The following is a 25,766-nucleotide window of genomic DNA, read 5'->3' on the forward strand; positions in this document are numbered from 1 at the left end:
CAATATATTTTAGCTTGCATTTAAAATATTTTAATATATCTCCAAAACAGCATTACTGCAAGTGTCATGTTTACAGATGTGTACATGGCCGATACAATGCCAAACTATTATTTGAAAACATTTTGCTGTCAACTGTGAAAAATTGACATTTCTCTATCACCACATAGTAATGCTAATAGAAAAAACTAATCTTTATTAGCAAAGAATGTCTAATATGTTCCATTATCTCATTATCAACCTGAAAATTATAGAGTGAAGGCACACTTAAATGGAGTTGTGTTTTTATTGTCTGTCTGAATGAGTCACACACATTCATAGCAACAATAAACACAACATCGTAAAACAGTTATGGTTAATTATCCTGTCGTCGAGTGGAGAGAATCTAATTGTTCATGCATCCTGCTGTGAAAAATATTTTGCCCTCTGTATGAAATAAACCTGGTGTCACCCTCCCCTTTGGTTGCACTCCTCTCTTTTTGAGGTCTTTCATCACTTCCCGCTAAAATGGCGCTATGTGGCATCCACATTAATCAAAGGACTGGGAGATAGAGGGGCTGCTTGTGTGTAAGGCCGAAAATGATTAGCAGCACTGGATGTGAGAACACCAATAGAGAAAGAGAGGAGGATATATAGAGAGAGGGCTTTTAATAAATCTGACCTTTTCTGTTGTGAACTTGTTATGAAAGACTCTGGCATAGGGAATACATTAAAGCAAGGTGCAATGAGCCATTTGCATTGCAAAACTGAGATGGAATACCAGTGCTGAAGATGAGATTGAAGATTGGATGTTTGGGATGAGAACAGCAGTTGATGGGTCAGGTTTCTGGATATGGATTTATATGAGGCAATGAGGGTGAACTATAGAATAAATGACCTGAGAGAACCAAATGAAAGAAGGAGAGATAATTCCTTTTGTACCACTGTCCAACAAGCAAGGAATACTCTGCTAGGAAACCAGAACTTGAGGGGTGCTGACCCGAGTGACTCTTGGCATCATTTGGTGACTAGCACTTGCAAAAATGGCTTTGAAAAGTAGATCTGAGAAAAGGTGTTGCATCCAACTTTTAGATATACTAAGTTCATAGTTAGGTTATAGATTTTATATGTCTATGTTTTTTTTTTAATTACTAGAAGTAATGATAAACTACTGATTAGTTTATGGTGCTGTCATAGAGTTCACATAGAGTTATGTAAGAGTCTCAATTTAAAGTGTACAACATTAATAATGTATCAAAGACTTGGTAAAGATTGAATAGCATTCTCTGCACTAAGCCTTTCAAACCAAAGCTACTTGCAGCAGTTTGCTCATACTTGACAAAGAGTACCCATTATATCCAGATTCTCTTGAGCATAGATTATCTCAGGTAACAACAAGCTTCATTCACCTTTAATATCTCTAATGGACATAGTATACTTAATCTGACAGTAATCTCAGGTATAATAGAGACCAGAACATTTTGATCAGATGTAGTCTGTTAGCACTTCAGTTGTACTTAAAGTTCCTAGAGCTTCCCTAGTCCTACCACATCTAAAAAACATAATATGTAAAATGTGATCATGTAAGAAGTGTTGACATGTTTTTTTTTTAGGAATAGTTCACCCAGAAATTAATATTCTATCATCATTCACCCTAATCACATTCCAAAGTTGTATGCTGTTATTTTTTTGAAGAAAGGAGTCATTTTGAAGAATGTGCTTGCTCCTTTTTCATACTCCTTTTTTGTTTGATGGAAAAGGTACCGTAACAGCATAGAAGTTTAGAATGGCATAAGGGTTAATAATGACTATTCCTAGTCCTTAATTGATGTCTTTGAATATTCTTAAAAATGCACAAAGAGAAAAAAAAAAAAAAAGAAAAAAAAAAAAGAGTAAGAAGTGTAATCAAGCATACATTTTTTATTGATGACTAGTACATGTCTCCTATGCTCAACACAATGAATGCAACCCAGTTTGCCTTATAATAAGGGATAAAATAAATGAGAAAACTTTGTATCAAGGTTTCATAAAATATTCTCATCTTTCTGTTGAATGTCCTCAGTGATTCAGAGTTAAGTTTTTTCTCCACTCTACTGAAGGACACCATTATCTAATAACCTTATTCCGCTCCTCTATATACTGTATATTTGTCCATGGTCTGTCATATTTGCAAATGTTTTTATTTTATTTAAGAATACCATTGACAGAGTGTACAGAAAGCATTATATTTATTGAACTCTAATAAAATGTATTTACATAAAACCTGTAATTATAGTAGTCTGAACTAAGTAAGACAATGTGTGAAGTGAAGGATTACCCTGTAACCGTGTCAAGCAAGCACATGTAGATTTCACAGAATATTTATGTGATTCTGCACTAAAGATTTAATTCTGAACATTTTCAAAGTGTTGTTGAAAAGCAGCTGGGCAATTTGCAAGGTCAAATTGTCAAAGAAACAAACAAAAAAGACATACAAATAAGAAGAAACATATTTAACTCAGAGGCTAGAACCTAATATAAAATCTAAAATGTATTACAAGTGAAACATTTTATATAGTATAATGAGCAGTAAGTCAAGAACAGTTGATCATCAGAGATAGCATGTTAGAAATGTCCGTTATTCCAGTAATCCGGTTGTCAGTTGTGAACTCATTGATGGCTTCCACTGCATAATTTGCTCAGAAATTATTCAAACTGGGTCTTGTGTAGCTCAGCGAGCAATGATGCTGACTACCATCTCTGGAGTCACAAGTTCAAATCCAGGGTGTGCTGATTGACTCCAGCCAGGCCTCATAAGCAACCAAATTGGCCCGGTTGCTATGAGGGTAGAATCACATTGATTACTCTCCTCGTGGTCGCAATATAGTGGTTCTCACTCTGGATGGGGTGTGTTAACTCAATTAACACTAAGTTAACCGTGCCTTTAGTCAGCTTGGAAAAATCCAGAAAATTATGCCAAGCCTTTAGACAATAAGCTTCTGATAGGAGGTGTACTGAATTGGAGGTGTACCTGTGGATTTATTTTAAGGCCTACCTTCAAACTCAGTGCCTCTTTGCTTGACATCATGGGAAAATCAAAAGAAATCAGCCAAGACCTCAGAAAAAATAAATGTGTATCTCCACATGTCTGGTTCATATTTGGGAGCAATTTCCAAATGCCTGAAGGTACCACGTTCATCTGTACAAACAATAGTTTTTACACCATGGGACCACGTAGCCATCATACCGCTCAGGAAGGAGACACATTCACAGTCTGCAGAGATGAATGTAGTTTGCTATGAAAAGTTCAAATCAAACTCAGAACAACAGCAAAGGACCTTGTGAGGATGCTGGAGGAAACAGGTAGACAAGTATATCCACAGTAAAACAAGACCTATATTGACATAACCTGAATGGCTGATCAGCCAGGAAGAAGCCAATGCTACAAAACTGCTATAAAAAAGTCAGACCACAGTTTGCCAGTGCACATGGGCACAACAATCTTACTTTTTGGAGAAATGTCCTCTGGTCTGATGAAACAATGACCATCATTATGTTTGAAGGAAAAAGGATGAGGCTTGCAAGGTGAAGAACACCATCCCAGCCGTGAAGCATGGGGGTGGCAGCATTATGTTTTGAGGGTGCTTTGCTGCAGGAGGGACTAGTGCACTTCACAAAATAGATGGCATCATGAGGAAGGAAAATTTTGTGGATATATTGAAGCAACATCTCAAGACATCAGCAATGAATTTAAAGCTCATCAAGGACATCAAGGCTCACACTGTTTGTTGTTTTTTGTGCAGCAAGCTCATCTCAGCAGAGAGGATGAAAAGTGGCAAAAGACACATCCCCGTATGCTCTAAAGATATAATAACTCACAAGATGAAATCTGACAAAACCACATTTGAATCCTCACTAAGTGTTCCCTACTGTCACCAATGGTGAATAGATTTTAAAATTAAAGTTAAAGTTAAAAATAATTTTTAACAGGACAATAGACAAAGTGAAGTTTGCACAGTAGTGCAAAAAGATGACAGTTTCTAAAAATGCCAAATGTAAACATAACATACTATGAGATGAGTGTTCTATGCACATAGCAGTTATTGAGGTAGCAGCCAGGTATAAAGTGACAATAATTAAAGTGCAACTCCGGACACATGTGTGTGTCAGTCCAGTCCCTGAGTATTAGGAGTCTGATGGCTTGGGGGAAGAAGCTGTTACACAGTCTGGCTGTGAGGGCCCGAATGCTTCGGTACCTCTTGCTAGATTGCAGGAGGGTGAAGAGTTTGTGTGAGGGGTGTGTGGGGTCATCCACAATGCTGGTTGCTTTTTGGAGGGAAGAGAGACCCCGATGATAATCTCAGCTGTCCTCACTATCCTCTGCAGGGCTTTGCAGTCCGAAATGGATCAAATCCCAAACCAGGCAGTGATGCAGCTGCTCAGGATGCTCTCAATAGTCCCTCTATAGAATATAGTGAGGATGGGGAGTGGAAGATGTTCTTTCCTCAGCCTTCGAAGAAAGTAGAGACGCTGCTTGGCTTTCTTGGCAATAGAGCTGGTTTTGAGGGACCAGGTGAGGTTCTCCGCCAGATGAACACCAAGGAATTTGGTGCTCTTGACGATCTCCACAGAGGAGCCGTCGATTATCAGCGGAGAGCGGTCACTCTGTGCTCTCCTAAAGTCAACAACCATCTCTTTTGTTTTGTCCACATTCAGAGACAGGTTGTTGGCTCTACACCAGTCTGTTAGCCGCTGTACCTCCTCTCTGTATGCTGACTCGTCGTTCTTGCTGATGAGACCCACCACGGTCATATCATCGGCTAACTTAATGATGTGGTTTGAGCTGTGCATTGCTGCACAGTCGTGAGTCAGCAGAGTGAATTGTTTAAATTGATATTGACATAAATAGTTGCCATGCTCATTATAAATATAAAGGTGCGTGGATACAATGTCTCCTGTGTGTTGTGGTTGTACAGAGACGATTCCACCTCTAAAAAAAAAAATTGTGCCAAGACAAAAAATGACCAAAACTGCAATTGCGAGTGCGGTGGACAATGGAGTGGCCATGCTTCTGTCTATGGTGGCCACGGCCACCCCATAGTACCACCCTTGCCTGGGGTCTCCACTGTTTATAATAGAGGTCAGGTCACTGAGCACTTAAGGAGTGTAAATTCTTACCTGCTCATTAGAAAAGAGCGCTTATTTGTTTACCCATTTTGCAAGTCAGCCTCGTAAAAACCTTACTAATAAAAATGATTTGGAGATGCAAGACTCTTCATTTAGGATGAGCCACAGGGGAGGAAGCTTGTTGACATGGGGCTCTACAGTTATGGATAACCTAAAAATATTTGGGAATTTTTAAAGATTGTTTTTTATGAAGGAAAACCCCAAAAGATTTGGACATTTCTAGTAAATGCAATGTCTGGTAAATATACAGTTTTCTTGTTATGCTCAGCTCTAAAATATATCACCAGCAATACATTTCCCTTTTAGAGTGTAATCTCTATAAAATAATTAAAAAAAATCCTTATCCAGTAATAATCACATATGACTGGATAAGCCAAATGTGTGGGAACACATGTGTCTCTCTCTCTCCTTATATACTGTTCTTCAGTACATCACTTTATTTTTTTTATTTTATTTTCTATTTAGCTTACCTTCTCTTTTTATTTGTGTTATGCTATTTAAGACATGTTCCCTTTACAAAAAGCTTCACTACGATGCTGTGCTGCTAAGCGCTACGGGGAACAACTCTAGCTGTGAACCGAGCTGAAATAGTGTGTGTAACACGTCAATGAACATTGACCGGAATTTATAGCCTCGGCTGATGTAATCATTAGATGCACCTGCGGCCAGGCTATAAATGGATACGTCACCAGGTGTCGTCAGAAACTCTTTTTTCAGAGCGATTCTGTTTCTGTGTGTTTCACAAACCCTATCAAAACTTTCTTTCCTCTGTTAGGAGTTAGAATCAGTTAGGCAGTGTGCAGTGAACATTATTCTCTTTGTTCTCTTTTCTCTTCTGTTTAGAAAATATTATATATATATATATATATATATATATATATATATATATATATATATTTAAAAAAAAGAAAGAAAAAAGAGAGAATGACTGAAAGTCACGAACGGTGCGTGTTCCCTCTTCTTGCTCTATAGCTGAAGAGGACACACATCAGTTTTTGCTCTGTTTGTTTGGGGGTAAGAGCACGCTGCTCTCGCGTTGCAGCAGGGCGGGTGCCAGCACTGCGATTTGCTTTAACAGGCAGAGTGCTTCGTGCTTGCCTCGCTTGCTTCCGGGAGTCAGCACTCACGAAAAAGAAAAAAAATAAAGATCGTTCGTGGGGCTCTTGCATGGATATGGCTGAGGAGCAAGAGACGGTTGATCCCTTTCTCTCACTCTCTCCCCAAACCCAGCTGGTCCTTCACATGATCTCGAAGCGCGTTCCGATGCTTCTTCGGATCATGATCGCGATTCTCTTCCCGCCTCCAAGCTTTCCATCCGCGATAAAAAAATCTACGGAGGAATTGCTCGATGTTGTTACTCAAGAGGTTGCCAGATTGGACTGGCCATGCGAAAAAGAGACACCAAACCCTCCAAATTAGGGGATAGATTTTATCTTCCAGTCTAAGAAAGGGAACGCCTCATGAGTCCCTTCCCTTCTTTGATAACCTCCATGAAGAGCTTTTTCGCTCATGGAGGAACCCCTAAAATATATATATATATATATATATATATATAATATATATATATATATATATATTTTCTTCCCGTGTTCACATACCCTCGACGTCATTATATTCGACCATCGTGGGTGCTGAGGCACGGGGGTATTCAGTGATGCCGCCGGTCGAAGAGATCTCTCGCCGGGCTCGGCATCGTCACTTAAGAAGCCCTCTTTCCCCTCAAAGCCTTGTAGGACAACCTCCACTTTAGTGGGAAGGGCTTATCAAGCAGCAGGTCAGGCTGGTGCTGCTCTGCACACTATGCTGTTTTACAGGCCTACCAGAATGACCTCTCGGACGACCTGAGTGTGGGTTCTGCGCTTGACAAGCAAGCCTCAGACCCGCCTCAGTCCTGTCTGAACGGAGGCTCAAAAGCAAAGCGTGGCGAGTCATGCTCCTCCTCCCAGGGATTGGGGACAGTCTCGCCTCCCTCGCCAGCCCCAAAGCAAGACCTCAGGGCTATCATTTCTAGTAAGAGAAAACCCTGACGGTCTTGCGCCTAGATTAGGGGGTAGCTCCCCTCGGGACAGGGCGCGTGCTTCACTTCACCCCTCCTGGTACCCCCTCGAAGCCCCTCCATTCCTGACACCTCTTGGTGTTTTGGGTTGCAGAGGCTTCCGTCAAAATTGGGTGTTTTCGCTGTTCCTGCATTTTATTCAGGACGCGAAACACTCGACAACCCCTCAACAGGAAGTGTTCAAATATAATACCCATCTCAGAGATCCTGGCAGCGTGGAAACTTCTGCCAGATATATTCTTTTCTGTGGGTCTTATAAGGGCATCAGGATTTAATTCACTCGCCTCTTTTCTGTGTTTCCACGGCGTGTTCTCACTACCGTAAACCGGATTACTTTTTTATGTAAAAAAAAAAAAACTCAATCTCCTGGTTAAAGGGGCCATGATATGTGTTCCCCTTCCAGAGAGAGAGTTAGGTTATTACACTAAATACTTCCCGTTTCCCATGGAGGGTGAGGGGTGGCATCTGGCTTAGATCTTAAAGCTTGAACTACCCGTGGGTGTTCAAGTCCAAGATGATGCCTGTCAAGACGGTCGTGTCTCAAGCCCTACAGCTCGTTTGGCTGGTCACCATCGATCTTATGATGCACTTCTATACATCGTTTAGAAGTTCTGCCACAACATGGAAAGTTCCTGAGGTTCGCTTCCGGGGGCGAAGTCTTCCAGGATCAGGTTCTTTCACTCGGCCTAGCCCTTTTTACTCGCACATTCACAATGCATGATGTAGCGCTGGCTCCTTGCGACTCCGGGGCATCTGCATTCTGAATTATGTAGACGACTGGCTGATCCTAGTGCAGTTCCAGGAACTGGCAGTTCAGCACAGGGACATCGTCTTAGCTCATCTTTTTCCCTGGGGTTGAGGCTCAACGCCAAGAAAAGCATCCTCTCTCCCACTCAGAACACTGTCTATCGGGGCATCATATGGAGTTCAATCACAATGCGGGCACAACTGTCTCCCGCTAGGATTGAGTCCATTCAGATCACCCTGAGCAAAGTCAGGCTAGGTCAAGGTTGCACTGCTATCAGTATCAACGATTTCCAGGTCTCAGGGCGACCGCGTCCACGGTGATCCCTCTGGACCTTCTGCTCATGAGACCGTTTTTGTTGTGGCCAAAAGCCAGGGGATTTCTTCCAAGGGCCAAAACCCCTAGGCTAAATAGGGTTATTTACGGTTTTCTGCCTTGGGTCCCACTCTAGGTGCGTCTTGTTTTCGCAGGCTGCTAACGACAGATGTCTCCCTGACGGGCGGGGTAGCGGTCTTAAGTGGTCGTCCAGCTTAAGGGGATAGGAGGGTCATCAGCTCGGTTGTCACAGTCACTGTCTCGGGTTGATGGCTGTATTTCTGGCCCTGAAATACCTCCTCCTTAGACTGCCATGTCTTGGTGCGGGTGGACAATACAGCGGTAGCCTCTTACATAAATCATCAAGGAGACCCACGTTCCTGTCAGCTGTATTTCTGACACGTCAGATTCTCCTTAGGGCCCAGGGCAAGCTCCTGTCACTCAGGTCAGTTATATTCCTGGATGGCCGTATATGGGAGCAGATTTACTGTCCAGACAGAAAATACCAACAGGGGAGTTAAGAACTCCACCCTAAGGTAGTAGTTGGCCAGAGTTCGCCAGCAATGGTTTTTGCCTCTTACTGATAGCACCGCGCTGGCCGAACAGGGCTTGGTTCTCGGAGCGAATTTCTTCCCTCGACGGCTTGCCTTGGGCAATTCCGAAGAGGAAGGATCTTCTATCTCAGGCACAGGGCAATATTTCATCCCTGCCGCGAATTGTGGAATCTTTCATGTTTGGCCCCTAAGGGTACCAACTGAGGGACACAGGGCTCTCTCCTGAGGTTATCAAGACCTTTTTTAAATGCCAGGCTTTTTCCACTTGGAACAAGTTTGGGTGAGATCTTAGGGCAGAAGAGGACCTCTTCGCCTCTATGAATAGCGCAATGTCTCCTCTACTTCTCCCTGAAATCACCCAGCCCCCTTGGGTCTGGACGTTAAGACACATACATGACCCAGAATGCGTCTGTATGCTTTTCTTTCCCCGGTTTCTCTGCTCCCGGGAGTCTTGGCAATGTTCACCAGCAAGGGTCTTGCCTCCTATTAATGGCGCTGCGCTGGCCGAACAGGATATGTTTCTCTGAGTTAATTCCTCTCCTCGACAGCTCGCCTCGGGCGATTCCAAACAGGGAGGACCTTCTTATCCTTGGCCCGAATTGTGAAACCTTTCATGTCTGACCCCTAAGGGTACCAAATGAGGTTCACAGGGTTTTCTCTTGAGGTTATCGAGACCATTTCAAGTGCTAGGGCTCCCTCCACTTGGAACTGATCTGGGTAGATTTTACAGGGCAGAAGTGGACCTCTTCGCCTCTGTTGATAGCGCAATGTCTCCTCTACTTCTCCCCGAGTCACCCAGCCCCCCCCTCCCCCTCGGGAGGGGATGAACGTAGTAACACAAATGCGCCTGCATGCGTTTCCTTCTACTAAAGTTCTTATTACAGAACCAGCTAACTGCCAGTTTGCTTCAGTTCTGAATTTTCTGTAGAATGAACTGTCAGCGGGCACTTGCCTCGCCACTGCCAGGTTCTATGTGGCCACTGCGGTTTGCCACTGCTTGGTGGGCGGGGTGCCCTCAAAGAGGCATCCTCATTATTGCCCTGGCCTACGAGGCGCGCGGTCAAGCTTCGCCAGTAGGTTTCAGGGCACACTCTACCAGAGGGCTCTCCTCCTCTAAAACCTTGGCTAGAGGTCTCCCTCTGCAGCAAGTTTGTGATGTGGCAGGTTGTCCTTTCCGCACACATTCATTGGACTTTTTTAGTTCGGATGTTCTGCACTCCGGGCTCTTATGCCCTTGAGTCGACATCTCAAGCTCATGTCTGGACAAGTTTGTGATGCGGCAGGCTGGTCCTCTCCGCTCACATTCATCAGTTTTTATGACAAGTTTGTGTTGCGATAGGGTTCTCTTCGCACACATTCATCGAACTTTATGGGCTAGATGCTTTGCTACTCCGGACTCTTATGTCCTTGAGTCGACACCTCAGCCCATGCCTAAACAAGTTTGTGATGCGGCAGGTTGTCCTCTCCACACACATTCATTGGACTTTTTTAGTTTGGATGTTCTGCACTCCGGGCTCTTATGCCCTTGAGTCGACATCTCAGCTCATACCTGAACAAGTTTGTGATGCGGCAGGCTGGTTCTCCGCTCACATTCATCAGTTTTTATGACAAGTTTGTGTTGCGATGAATGTGGTTCTCTTCGCACACATTCATCGAACTTTATGGGTTAGATGCTTTGCTACTCCGGACTCTTATGCCCTTGAGTCGACATCTCAGCTCATGCCTGAACAAGTTTGTGATGCGGCAGGCTGGTCCTCTCTGCACACATTCATCAAAATTGAATGGTTTAGATGTTTATGCTACTCCGGGCTCTTATGCCCTTGAGTCGACATCTCAAGCTCATGTCTGAGACCTCTCGCGTTTTTGTGAGTACACTGCACAACCGTAGGGGTCCGGACAGCCCCAAGTGCGGCGGCGTGGGTATTGCATTCCCCGTAGCGCTTAGCAGCGCAGCATCGTAGTGAAGCTTTTTGTAAAGGGAACGTCTCGGGTTACATGTGTAACCCTTGTTCCCTGAAAAAAGCGCACTGGGACGTCCCAGGACTGCTCTTCAAAAAGAAGTATCTGACAACACCTGGTGACGTATCCATTTATAGCCTAGCCGCAGGTGCATCTAATGATTACATCAGCCGAGGCTATAAATTCCGGTCAATGTTCATTGACGTGTTACACACACTATTTCAGCTCAGTTCACAGCTAGAGTTGTTCCCCGTAGCACTTAGCAGCGCAGCATCTCGTTCCGCTTTTTTCAGGGAACAAGGGTTACACATGTAACCCGAGACATTTTCTTGACTTTTTATAGCTTGCTGTTTTTTCAGTTTTCATCAAGTTTTGCCAATCCAGACAACCTCTTATCCAATGGCTTTCTCTCTCACTCTTGTTAAATGAACATTTATATATGTGTCCTTTTAAAAAAAAAATAAAAAATGTTAAATGTTATTTCACAAATATTATGTCAAGTGCAGAATTCATCATGCATTCAGACGTCATGAGGATTTCAATCCAAGACTGTCATACTGACTTCCTACTGTCATAATGGTTAGCCAGTGCCCAATCATGCATCTGCACTGGGGAGTTATTGCCTGGCACTCAAGCAAATGGGCCTCCATATCATGGCAGCTCTACCTTCATCTTGCACTTCAGCTCGGTGTGATTGTGCTGCCTCTGCTTTTATCTCACCTTTGTGTTTGGCTGTCTCTTTACATTTTCATATCCTGCTGTTTTACTTTCTCCTACGCTTGATTAAAAGACTTTTTGATGTGCTCTTACACTCTTTCACATTTTAAAGCTATGATTCTTCAGCCGTAATGCCTGCTGAACTGAAAAAACGAAAGTCCAGGCTTATGAATTTCTGAATCCCTTAGATCTCCATGTGTTGATTTCCCTGAAGTTAGTAGTGATTAAGCTAAGCTCATTTATACAACCAGTCAAACGTTTGAACACACTTTTCTCATTTGAATTTATAATTGTCATGATCTTAAAAGCCATTTGATCAAAACGCTTGCTTAAATGCTTGAAATTAGTTTTCTAGACAAATATAAACACACAAGTCTTCATACACACACAAATGGATGAGTTGGCTTAACTATCCTAAACAGGGTACTCTCATGACAAAGATGTTGCTGTAGCAAATATTTGCCTGCATCAATGCAAAAATGTCCTTATTATTCCATTTTCACCTCAGCACAGGCACAGCTAAACTGAATATTCACAATAGAAAATAATATAATTTTAGCTGCAAGATTCTTTTTAACTTAACTCTCCCAGTGTATAAGTTCAGCATTAAAAAAAGAGGCTGCTGTTTTCACACGCACTCAACATCTGCCCATGCCTTTTTTGGCCACAACATTTTGCTGTGCAAAGATAAACGTGACCACGCCTTTACGTTCCATCTGCTACATTTAAATATCTATTTATGTATTAGACTGATGTTTTTGAACTTATTCAGAGTCTGGTTTCAGAGTCATTAATGCCATGTTTTAAGATGCTGTGCCTGGTTAAAAGTAATTAAAACTTTGAAAATCATGTGATCCCTGCATTCTGTTGTGCTTCATCCAGGCCTGCATTACACTTCACAAAAAAGTAATTCCAAACTGAAAACAAAATAAGCAGTCCAAAAAAGGAATAAAAAAAAATACAAATTCCAAAGAACAGAAAGTAAAACAATATCAGCCAGTAATCCACTGAGAAAAGGGAGCACCAGAGAACAGGTCTAGTGAACTCAAGTGAAGAATGAACAAAAACAGATAACTTAAATACATTATAGGTAATGAAGCACAGGTGAAATGAATGACCATGACAAGAGTGGGAAACACAGGGAAAACAAAATGGGGACATCTAGTGTACAAAATACAGAATGACAAGACCCCCCAGGAACGTCTCCAGATGTTCCCTCCCGGAAAATCTGGATGATGAGCGTGGAATTTTCTGATAAGTTTCGGATACAAGATGTCTCGAGAAGGAACCCAGGAGCACTCCTCTGGCCCGTAGCCCTCCCTGTCCACCAGATACTGAAGGGACATCTGGACCTGGCGAGAATAAATGATCTGGTGGACTGTGTAAGCCGGTTGGCCTCCGATCATGTGGAGGGGGAGGTCTGACTGTGGGAGAAAAGGGAAAAGACATAACAGGTTTTAATAAAGATACATGAAACACTATTACTATTGAGTGATCTGGGTAAATATAAGCGGTAAGACACAGGGTTTACTCTCCTTGCTATCCTAATGGGACCATTGAAATGCTGGGCCAGCTTGCGGGACTCAACTCTCAAGGGAATATTTCTGGTAGAGAGCCAGACTCGCTAGCCGGGTCGCAATGGAGGAGCAGAGCATCGACGGCAGTTGGCCTGGCATTGGTACTGCTCGGAGCTCTGGAGGAGCTTAAGACTAACCCACCTCCAGGTTTGACAGCAACGTTGAATAAAGCTCTGAGCAGAAGAAACTCCCACCTCCTCCTCCTGGTCTGGAAACAATGGGGGTGAGAACCCCTACTGGCACTCAAAAGGAGACATTATGGTTACCGAAGTCCTCAGAGTGTTGTGTGCCTATTCAGCCCACATGACAAAAGATGTCCAGGAAAGTGGTTTTGGGTGGCCATGCATCTAAGGGTGGTCTCCAGGTCTTGGTTGAGCCTCTCAGTTTGTCCGTTGGACTCGGGATGGAACCCAGAGGATAGACTCGCCATCATCCCGAGTAGCTGACAGAATGCTCACCAGAAACGAGAGGAAAACTGGGGTCTTCTATCGGGAACCATGTCCTGTGGATTACCATAGACTTGAAAGACTTCTATTTTAGCAGTTTCTTTAGCGGAGGGTAACTTGGGCAATGGAATAAACTGGCATGCTTTAGAGAATTTGTCCACTATAACAAGGATGGCATTGTTACCTTGGGATGGTGGGAGTCCAGTGATGAAATCCATAGACAGGTGGGACCAGGTCTGTTGTGGAATGGAGAGAGGATGAAGCTGGCCTTGAGGTGACTAGTGTGGAACTTTGCATTGGTTGCATGAGACACAAGCTGCCACAAATGTACTCCTGTACATCTTCCTTGATGGTAGGCCAACAAAATCTTCGTTGCAGGAACTGAAGGGTACATTGAATGCCGAGATGGCAGGTGAGGCAGGAACTATGTCCCCACTGGAGAACTTGAGAGTGAACCGTGAATCGGTGGTTCGGTGGACCTCCTCCGCGATCAGGATCTTGAATCTGTGCCCTCTTAACCGTGTTCTTGATTCCCTAACTGATCGGAGACAAAATCTTAGAACTTGGAATGATGGGGCCCACTATTTCTTCTTGGTTATCAGGTGAAAGTAAGAGAGGTTAAACTGAAAACAGATGAAGAATAGAGACAAATGTGCTTGGTGAGGAATAAGTTGATTTGCCTGCTGGATGTATTCCAAGTTTTTGTGATCAGTCAGAACAAGAAATGTATGTTGAGCACCCTTGAGCCAGTGTCTCTATTCTTCCAAGGCATACTTACTGTAACCGCTAACAGTTCCCTGTGCTGAAATACTTTATGAACTTCTGATAGAAATGAGTGAACCCCATGAAACATTGCACATCCTTCACTGAGGAGGGAGTAGGCCACTCTGCAACTGCCTGTACCTTCTTGGGGTCCATCTCGATGTTATCTGGGCTTATTATGAATCCTAAGAACTGGATCTTAGTCACATGGAATTCACACTTCTCTGGATTAACAAACAGGTGATTGTCCAGAAGTCGATGAAGCACCTTCCTAACATGATCCGTGTGTTCATGAAGGGAGCTTGAAAAAATCAAGATGTCCTCCAGGTAGACAAAGATGAACTGATTAAGCCATTCCTGAAGGACATCATTGATTAAGGCCTGGAAGACAGCTGGGGCGTTGGTGAGGCCGAAAGGCATGACCTGATACTCGTAATGCCCTGTGGGAGAATTGAATTCCATTCGCCCCCTTGTCTGATGCACACTAGGTGGTACTCATTACGGGGATCAAGCTTGGAGAATATAGTAGAATCCTGCTCCAGCAGGTGAGGTTGAGGCTCGGATGAAGCCAGATGTTAGGGATTCAGAGATGGCAGCCTGCTCAGGAAGGGACGATGAAAAGGTTCTGCCTCTGGGGGAGCAGAGCCGGGTGACAAGTCAATAGTACAGTCGTAGAGCCGATGCGGGGGAAGTGTGGTAGCCCTACGTTTGCTGAAAATTTGTTGGATGTCGTGATACATGGGGGAACTTGAGAGATATCAAGGGACTCTTGTGACTTGGGATTTGGCTTGGGAGGACTCAAGATAAGACAGACAGTTTGTCAGGCTTGGCCCCACTCCAAAACTTAACGAGTAATCCAGTAGATGTGGGGGTTAAGGCGAAGAGGCCAGGAGTAACCAAGGACTATGGGAAAGTCGGGGGACTTGATGAGATCAAATGATATTTCCTTCCTGTGTTGGTAATTGGACAGTAGTGTGCCTAATAACCTCTCTGCAGCCCAGAGGCCTTCCATCCAGGGCAGAGAGGGTCAAAGGATCAGGGATAGATTCACAGGGAATGTGGAGTTACCTGGGCATCTTGGAAGCAGGGATATGTATGGATCGGTTGAGTAACTTGAGTCAAAGGACTGGCAGTGGACTTACGACTCCATATGACAGCCATGTTTGATTTCCGGTTTAGTATGTGAAAGCATTTTCCAGTTTCCATTTTCACCAGGCCCTGGTCCACAGATCACAGGAAATGGCATTTTATATTAGCTGTTAACAGACCTTGGCAGAGGCACGCAACATTATTAAGAGAATGTTATCTCATGTTGCTGATAGACCACTCTCCTCTCATTCTTTACTTGTAAACAGGCTCATGTTGGTTTCAGCCAAGTCTTTAACAAGTCTTCTCTGGAAGTCTCCCCTCACAGTAACAATACTGTAAAGCCCCACATATGTGACCCGTCACGGAAACCAGTGACACAAGTCGGCAGCACAACTTGTGAGCAAAATGAGAAACAAGTGTTTTTTTCCAAAATTGGTGATTTCCGCTTTTTTGCAGAATCTGTTAGTTGAGATCATGAAGAAGCCTCTCCATGTTTGAGATAACAGTATTGGTATATTTAAAAGCGTACATTTTGAGGTTGAAATCGGCTTGTTTTTCGGAGATTCTAGCATGCAGTAGGGGCGTATCATTGTCTGTGTGTATTTCCGTACTGAATAGCCGCCGGCGCTTTTGCCCCCGCCCCCAACAGCGTGGCTACTTATTATGCAGCGCTCTAGCCGGCTCTATCTGATATCAAAATTCAATGAAGATGGACGCCGCAAAGAATGTCGCAGACGAAGCTGAACCGTGGCGTTACAACGAAAATGTTTTGAAGTACTTCTTCGACAAGCCGGATGCTTATGAACAAGCGTTCACTGATTCTGAAGACGATCTGAGCGACGATGAAAGTGGAATGTCACTTTATCAACCAACCACCTGAATTTAGTTTTACATTCTTGTATGAAAAGCACTCAGTGTACATAAGAGTTGCCTATACAGTTTTATCGGTAGATGCTAAGAGACATTTATTTATTACCTGTTTGCAAACTTTTTTTTTCTTTGATGGCACATTTTCCTGACCTTTTTGCTCCCCCTGTGCTTTACAGGGGGAGCTTTACAGGGGTATGGCTTATCTAAATGAGATGTAAATGAGCCCTATTGTCACTCCCAGCAGCAGAGAGAGGTGAGAACTGCACAATCTTTTGAGGCCGTTTTCTACCCTTTTAGCTTTTTTGAGTGCCCACCTTCAAATGGCCACAACTTCTCCAAATATTGTCAGATTTCCATGTGTTACAAATCGTTGGAAAGCTTGGAGACTACACTTTCAGAATATGTGAATAACTCAAAATGCCCCAAAACCGACTTGTGTCCCTACTTTCCGTGATCGGTCACATATACTTTGATCACACTGTGCTATCACTAATTTTCAGTGCACATATGACCAAAAGTAAGGATGCACATTTTTGTATCACAGAAGCTGGCAGGGTCCATTATGTGTACCAAGCCAAATTGCTCTTATGGTAGGAAAATATGTAATATTTTAAGTATGGAATTTATGTACAGGTCAGGGGACGAGATTAATTGTGTTAATTGTTTTAGCATGTTATTTTTATGTAATTAATTTAAATATTAATTTATTTAAATTATACTATCATATTAATATTTACCAACCCCACCCTATAAACAATATAAAACATGTAACAAGCAGGCAATGTAGTAAAACTAATTTGAATAACATTGCAATATAATATAATATAATTAGGGCTGTCGGTTTAAAACTCCTGAAGGAGTGCAAATGTGACCTAAACATTTTATGTTTATGACGCAACGCACCCGAGACACTACACAAGCATGTCTGAAGCAGGGTGTGGCTGGATTCAGATGTGGAAATTACCCCATAAATATTTAATCACAAATAAAATCAAAGAAATTTCCTTCTAACCTAATTTATAAGTACTACCCGACTAATTATTTTCTTGTAGAGAGATTTAATTGTGATGTCGATATATTCAGTACATTTTGTGGTCTGCAGGTGGAATTTTTTTTCCCTACTCGACTTGTTTTTAGTCTGATTTCTGCAAGATTGTTAGAGATCATATTATTCCCAGCTTTCAACTTTGTTCTGAAAATGTTTTATTCTTTTTCTTTAGCTATGACATGGCTCTTCATAAGGAAAATTATTTGATTCATTTAATGTAATTAATTTGAAAAAAAAAAATGTAAAAAATGTATATACACACAGTGGGGTTGGTTTAAGGGAACTAAAATATGAATATCAATTCTTACATTTGGATTTTTCCTCACACAAAGTGATCACTTGGCTTCAGAAGATCTGGAATACAGACCACAAATAACATGGATTATTTTTATGATAATTTTTATGGTGCTTATCTTGGAATTTATGAAAAACCCCTTTGTATCCCACATCAAACAAAACAATTTTCAAATAAGTAAAAAATTAATAATGCAAAGAATATGATGACAGGATTATCAATTTATTTCATTTTAAAATTGAGTAAAGTATTGAAATCCTCCAAAATGAGTTGAATATGGTATCAGAGTAACATTTAAAATACAGACAAAGGGTGATGTTTTGGTGATGCAGGCAATGGACTAAGTTATAAAAATTGCTATAGCGACATAACATTATGAGAGTGTGTTGGCTCAGGTTCAGAGAAAACTTTTACAAGAGTCTTTTACATCAGACTGGACAGTCAAAAACCTAAAGCCATTTTTCTGAGTTTCAACGTTGGCACAGTCACTGTGTTTTGGCTTTGTATGGCAGAAATGATGACTAATTTAAAGAGGCTAAAATGTAATTGGTTTTTTTTTGGCGACTGCATAATTCCTATACTTTTTTGTATTATTACTTATTTATTTTTATAGCCGACATACTTATAGTTTTGGTGGCTATTATTTTCAAATATGGAAAATAGCAATAATTAATAACGGTTGAGATGTGTCTAACCTTTGATTTAGAGTAAATATTTCCTCTGCCAGCAAGATGTTTTGCTCATAAGATAAAATGGTTTTGTTTCCTTGTTTCAATCTCGCTATTTCATCCTGAAGATTTAGATGAAATTCAGGTATGGATGCTTTTAGAAGTTGAGTTGCTCGGTAATTGTTATATATGTGTATGCACATTAGCAGACTGGGATAGGAATGAATAAAGATGGGCCCTGACTGCCATTTATGAGCGAATTGGAAATGCAGAAAACTTACCTAAGAAATAGGGGCCTGCTAAAGGGCAAGCTTTGACTGTATTCAGCCTAATCAGGTTTTAGGTGTCAAAAATTACTAATATCCCCTTGTCCCAAGCACACTTCTCATACCTTTACAGAATTCTATGCAGTGTGAGTCCTGAATGAACATTGGAATGAAGCTGTATTCAATGTTGGTGGATTACGAGGAAGTTCTTTTAGGTTACTTGTAATTACAGTACAAGGATATTATGCTATCAATGTGCTTTATGAGGACATTTCTATTGTCTCCATAATAAAAAAATAAATAAAAAAAAAAACATACTAAGCAATGTTTTTTGAATATGTAAATATGCAGAATGTTTTTTTGTGAGGGTTAGGTTTAGGGGTAGGGTTAAGGGATAGGATCTATAGTTAGTACAGTATAAAAATCATTATGTCTATGGAGGGTCCTCATAAGGATAGCTGCACCAAAATATGTGTGTGTGTGTGTGTGTGTGTGTGTGTGTGTGTGTGTGTGTGTGTAGATTTCAATTTGCATTTATTTAATATTTATATATTAGCTAAAAGAATAATGTGGCATAAATGTTGTTTTCATATGGTTAAGGAAAAAAATATAAAAGGTATAAAATGTCCCTGAAAATCAATTCAAATATTGCCCCTTTAATAAAGAAGTTAATATCTGACATTTATTGAAGCTATACATTTTATCAGTATGAGTTTACCAGTTGAGCTATAGGAACATTTATATTGGGATTTTGCTTTAATTTTACAGGAAATTGAAGATATGCAGGAAATTAGACAAAGTGGGAATGTAAATAGGGCATGAAGGTTGAATTCAAACCTGTGGCCCTATGTGTACAATGGATAACCACTGTGCCATGGCTCTGATATATTGTTCCATTTCCATGAAATCTATCAATTTCTATTAATTTCCTGGCAATGAGATTGTGTGGTTAATGTTTGGGAAATTATTTAGAAGAAAGGAAAAGGAATTGCACAATTTTCCTTCTCTGCAAGATATTAGTTTTTGTGTGAAATTATCATAGACTAGAAATTAGATACACAGTGCATCCCATTTTCAATCTTAAAGTTTTTAAAATTCTACAGACCTTAAAACAAGAATGTATTTTGTGTTAGTGTGCTAGAAGTAGTCTGCTGGGTATTTGTAATTGCTGAGAGGGCAAACTGTTAAACATGTCTTGGTATAAATCTGTGATTTTCTTTGTAGCAAAAAATATTGCCAAAGGCATGTCAGTCAAATGCCCAATGAAAACCCTTTAACTTCTGTAAGTGACAATTTATTTGTTTTGATGCAGACAGTTTTGATTACATGGTTTGGATAATCACAATATTATGCTTTGTGAAAATGTTCCAGTCTTAATAAGACTATCTTAGTTTTAGTCTATAATGTAGACATCCTGGGCATATCCCTGTTTTGTATAATTAAACAATTCTCTTATGCTTTAAAACTAGTTTTCCACTAACTTTTAGATCTGCAAGCTTTTTCCACACCAGCTGTATTTCTGTAATATGTTACAATACTTTATCCTATCCCAGTTTAAAGGCTAATAACTCTTCAAGACTGCACCATTCTTTCCACACACCATCTCTTAAAGGGGTCATGACATGTTTTTTTTTATTGTATTATTATGTTCCCTTAGGTGCAATTATAGTATTAATATATTTTTTTTTTAAGAAAAACTTTTAAAATCTAGTGATTTATGACCTTTTCCCACCCTGTTTCTCATCCTCTGATTCAAACAGTCTGTTTTGGGGGCGTTTTCCATTTAAGACTTCAGTGTTAACGCCCACTGTTATGATTGGCTAACGTCAGTGCCTATGTATCAATTATTGACGCCCCCAGCCAGAACAATATGCAAGTAAACTAAGTAAAAACACTGTGATTATTCATAATGAATGAAATTGCGCTTTAAAAAGTAGTTTAAAGTTTAAAATAGATTACTTACAGTTTGCGTCGTCGTTGTTCCCAGAATAGTCGGCACGGACTTATCTTTGAGCAACAGTTTTCTGGCAAAGCCAGCATCATATTGAGATTTGTTCTCAAAACAGTCATCCTTAAAATGTACAGAACAAACGCTTAAGTTAACACTGCCGTGACTGGAACGTCCGCAAAAAATAAACTGCATCCATTTTTCCCTGACGTCTGGATCTTTCGGCAGCTTATTCAGAGGTTTTGTTTGACCACAGCCAGGAACAGCACATCTGTGTGGCATCGTAATTTTCCTGTGCACAAGTAGTCTCTGTCAGAGCTCGCTGTCCATCGACTGAACACTTGTGAAGCGCACGGCGATACGAAATGAGCGTAGTTGTCTTGCGCTGGAGGCGGTCATATGCAAACGCTGGTACGTCACTTCTAACCGACACGTCACTTCTAACCATGAATCCAGAACGAGCTGTATTTTGAGTTTGATTAAATAAATGATTCGTTTAGAATGGGGAGGACGTCTTAAAATATTAAACTTGCAGGACGTTTTAATGATACAAAGACCTCTTATATACCAAAAGATCAAGGCAAATTTGGTTTCTCATGTCATGACCCCTTTAATTAATGCCTTAAATGTATATTGTATGTATACCTCCTCTTAATTTCACCCTAATTTAGGCTAACTAACATTTATGAGTAAGAACAAATTAGTGTTCAACTACATTAAATGGACTAGCATGATGTTAAAGCTGCAGTGTGTTATGTATGTGCCATTAGCAGAATTGCAAAAACATCCCCCTTTCCCCATTGGTCATCAAACATATAACCCTGCTCCAAATATACACCACTGGTTGAGCCAATGATGCTATGCTGGTAAGGATGCTCAAACAATGGCTTACTTAGTTGTCTCTCCATATTAACTACTGGAAATTAAACCATCTCCTTCTCACAGACACCTGCTATACAGTACAACAGCTCTGTCTACCCTGCATTTTCATTAGATTATCAATTTGGTAGAATGCTGATTAATATTGAATTAATTTTTAGTGTATTTGGAATTGATGATACAAATGTCAGCAGGAATTATTGGATGTCATATGAGGGTGATCACACCATACATTTTCTCAGTGTCAGATGTTTAGAGCCTGCTGTGGAATTCACATAAATACTCCTGGTTCCAGCAACAACATATTTTACACTTTAGTATTTCTTCAGTACTCTGAAAGGGGTGTGAGGACTGCAAAGAGGTATTTTCATGAGATAGTATGTGACACCAAAGCCAGAAATGGTACCAAATTCAGTTTTTCAGATTTTCACTAATGTACACTTTTGAGAATTGTTATGGGCCTTATCTCTGTAATTATAGGGTATACAATAATTACTTAATAAAGTTATAATGAAACCCTAGAGACCCTTAGTATTTGACAGCACCAATGACAAAAAAATATTATAGAACATCTTTTGTGGTTAGGGACATCAGAACAATGCCTTTTCCTGAAGGGATTCTTGACTCAGGGTTTCTTAAGCTAAAATCTGTTAATTAAAGAGACATTAAAGAGATAAATGTAAAGCTTTTCAAGCTTTGAATGTATTCAAAAAGTTTACCATTTCTCTATTTTGTTTGTCTTTTAGAATTAAGCAGAATGTATTATTAGATTATATTAATCTGATAGCCCTTGCAAAGCTAGTGAATCTTTGTATGACCAAGAAGGCCTCACCACTATTTTTCCTGTTGCCCTGCCAGGTCCCTGCATGTGATTTACCATGGCCAGCGTGCTCTGCAGCCTCCTTCTCCTGGGGAGTGCAGTGATGATGACCACCGCCTGCCCAAAATATTGTGTCTGCCAGAATCTCTCAGAATCTTTGGGTACATTATGCCCATCCAAAGGACTGCTATTCGTGCCCTCTGACATTGACAGAAGAACTGTGGAATTACGCTTGGGGGGAAACTACATTATTAAGATCACCCAGAAGGACTTCATCAACATGACAGGCCTTGTGGACCTTACACTGTCACGGAACACAATCAGCTTCATCCAGCCTTTCTCGTTTGTGGATCTGGAAACCTTACGTTCGCTGCATCTGGACAGTAACCGTTTGACAGAGCTGGGCCCAGATGTCCTACGAGGCTTAGTAAACTTGCAACACCTCATCCTAAACAACAACCAACTGACCCATATCTTCAAAGAAGCTTTTGATGACCTGTTGCTCACACTGGAAGACCTTGATCTCTCCTATAACAACCTCCGGAGTGTGCCCTGGGAGGCCATCCGCAAAATGCTCAACCTACACCAGCTGAGTCTGGACCACAACCTCATCAACCACATTGCCGAAGGCACTTTTACTGATCTTGAAAAGTTGGCACGACTAGACCTGACATCAAACCATCTCCAGAAGCTTCCTCCCGATCCTATCTTTGCTCGGTCACAGAGTAACATTGTTCTCAATACACCCTTTGCCCCAGCCCTCTCTCTTAGCTTTGGTGGTAACCCCTTGCACTGTAACTGTGAGATTCTCTGGTTGCGTCGTCTAGAGCGGGAGGATGATATGGAAACATGTGTTTCCCCTCCAAGTCTGAAAGGTCGCTACTTTTGGTATGTGCGAGAAGAAGAGTTTGTCTGTGAACCACCATTAATTACTCAACACACGCATAAGCTACTGGTCTTAGAGGGGCAGACTGCCAGCTTACGTTGCAAGGCTGTGGGTGACCCCATGCCTCTCATACACTGGGTTGCTCCAGATGACCGACTAATCAGTAACTCATCTAGAGCTACAGTCTATGAAAATGGCACTTTGGACATTATAGTCACCACTTTTCAGGATTATGGGACATTTACTTGCATTGCAGCAAATGCAGCTGGAGAATCGACAGCCTCAATAGAGCTCTCCATCATCCAGCTCCCCCACCTTAGTAATGGAACTAACCGCACATCCCAGCCCAAATCCAGACTATCAGACATCACCAGCTCGACTAAAACAAGTAAAGGGGAGACTAAAGCCCAACCAGAGCAGGTAGTTTTAGTGTCAGAAGTCACCGCACTCTCTGCTCTGGTCAAGTGGACAGTTAGCAAAGTGGCACCCAAAGTCAAAATGTACCAGCTCCAGTACAACTGTTCAGAAGATGATGTCCTGATTTACAGGTAAATATTCCATGTTTGTTTTCTTCAAAAATTCTACAACTATGTACACACCAATTACAAGTTTCCAACGCTTTCTTACCAATAACTTCCATGACTTTTCCATGACCTTCCCAGTCATTTGTGTTTACTGATTAAGGTTATCATTGCATTGTACTTGGAGACACATCATGAATAAATTTTAGGACACAATTCAGCCATATACATTTATTGAATACAGTTTGTCTGATCAAATAAATTAAGTGTTATCTGGGCTAACACTGAAGGTAGTATCTATGGTGGCATTTAAGATGACTCACATATGTTAAGAGGCATGCTAGACACTGGTTGTTACATCATGTTTGCAAAATTTTAAAAACGTATTTAAGGACTATTCTTGTGGCTCTTAATGCTGTTCAGTGACTGTCGTAGCCATAATGTCTTTACTGAATTACCCATCTCCACAGAATTTTAAAGGCAATCTAAAACCCACCAACAGCACTTGATAATCCACACACACACTTTGAAGTACTTTCCAGCACAGTAGGGATGTTATGTGGATTTATAGTCAGAGCCATGTAAATGATAGCGTCTATTACATGACAATTGCGGGAATTGGTAATTCCCCAGTAATGCCATTGTGATGTGCAGTATGCAGTACATTCAGCGATACGGTAATATAAGCTATAATTGTTTTTTTTTTTTTTTATTGAATTTCAAAAGCTTTTTTAATTTATGCATACACCCACTAAAAGTGTGATTATAAAACATAGTTTTATGCTATTTGTAGATTTCTGAAAGGTTATATACACTGTGAAAAACAAATTATCAGAAAACCTAACAAATGTGCTTCATGTGGAAACATCTAAATTAACTGGTTTAATTCAAGTCTTTATGTTTTTAATATGTCTAAATCAACCTGAATGCATCAGGTTACACCAAATTTTTAAGGGTAATTTTTAAGTAGAAATAGATATTTTAGGTAGTAATCGCATGTTACAACTTTTTTACTGTGTATCCTCGAAGCAGAGAGGTGGCAGAGAAAGAAGTCTGAAAAATTGTTTAGTTTAGTTTAAATTGTTTTGTTGTCAGCTTTCCATTAACTGCAACACATTGGGCTCTATTTTCGTGAGTGTGAAAAGCACAGTGCAACACCTTAATACAATTTTACTGAGAGAGCTAATTCTAATGCTAATGTTCGCACCTGCAAAGTGTAAACGGGCTTGGGTGGGAGTGTTTTACACTACTGTGGGTGCAGGCACACAAACTGTGGGTGTATTGTATGTAAATGAAGTGGCACAAAGCGCAATTTGCATTGTGCTAAGATGTTTCAATACCATCTTTTAACTCAGGGCAAATTCCAAATTCAGTTTCTGCATTTGCAGTTTGGATATTTCACCAGCATGTGGTAATAAAGTTAATTTCCAAATTCTAAATGTACAGAACATAAAATGTAATTGACGATCGATCTATAAGCCGTCTGTTGAATCAAAAAATTATTCGATTTATTACATTTTCTAGAGCTTTTTTTCCAATAATAATTACTTTTATTGATATATTTAAGCCACTTCGTTATTTTGATTATATTTTTGTTTCGTTTGAAGTGTAATTTGAATTTAGAAATATTTTTTGTTAAATTTGTTCGTGTTACATAAAATGAATAAAATGTTTCAAAATCATTGTCGACTAGTAGAAGTGAAGTGCGAGGTGATACAATCACTTATAATACTAGCTATTAGTCAGTTGAAAATGATTAATAATACTTACATTCTCTGTAATATCCTGAACCACATTTTCCATGCGTATAAAAAGAATGTGTCCCATTTAACAAGGACACACACAATAATATAAGTTCATATATGTATTCTTCCAATTCATTGCATACAGTCCAATGTACTGTCTTTGTTTACACTCACCAGCCACTTTATTAAGTAATTAAGTATTATTAATGTGATTATCTAATCAGCCAATCGTGTGGCAGCAATGTCATTTATAATATATAGAAGCTATGGGTCTGGAGCTTCCGTTAATATTTACATCAATCACCAGAATGGGAAAAAAAAATTCTCAGTGATTTAGACCGTGGCATGATTGTTGGTGCCAGATGGGCTGGTTGGAATATTTCTGTAACTGCTGATCTCTCACAACAGTCTCTAGAGGGTATAGAGAATGCTGCGAAAACAAAAAACAACTAGTGTGC

The 25,766-nt window shown here is 40.7% G+C and overlaps 1 protein-coding gene across 1 annotated transcript in view; it reads left to right on the top strand.

Annotated features, from left to right (window-relative positions):
• LOC127656635 (leucine-rich repeat and fibronectin type-III domain-containing protein 2-like) overlaps positions 1-25,766 on the top strand; it is a 265,381-nt gene that overhangs the window by 233,465 nt on the left and 6,150 nt on the right. Inside the window, exon 3 of the mRNA XM_052145050.1 lies at positions 22,195-23,590. Within this exon, the coding sequence (XP_052001010.1) occupies positions 22,215-23,590 (1,376 nt within the window). The 5' untranslated portion in view covers positions 22,195-22,214. The remainder of the gene's footprint in view (positions 1-22,194; positions 23,591-25,766) is intronic.

This window comes from Xyrauchen texanus, chromosome 16 (genome assembly GCF_025860055.1).
Source record: "Xyrauchen texanus isolate HMW12.3.18 chromosome 16, RBS_HiC_50CHRs, whole genome shotgun sequence".
NCBI lineage: Eukaryota > Metazoa > Chordata > Actinopteri > Cypriniformes > Catostomidae > Xyrauchen > Xyrauchen texanus.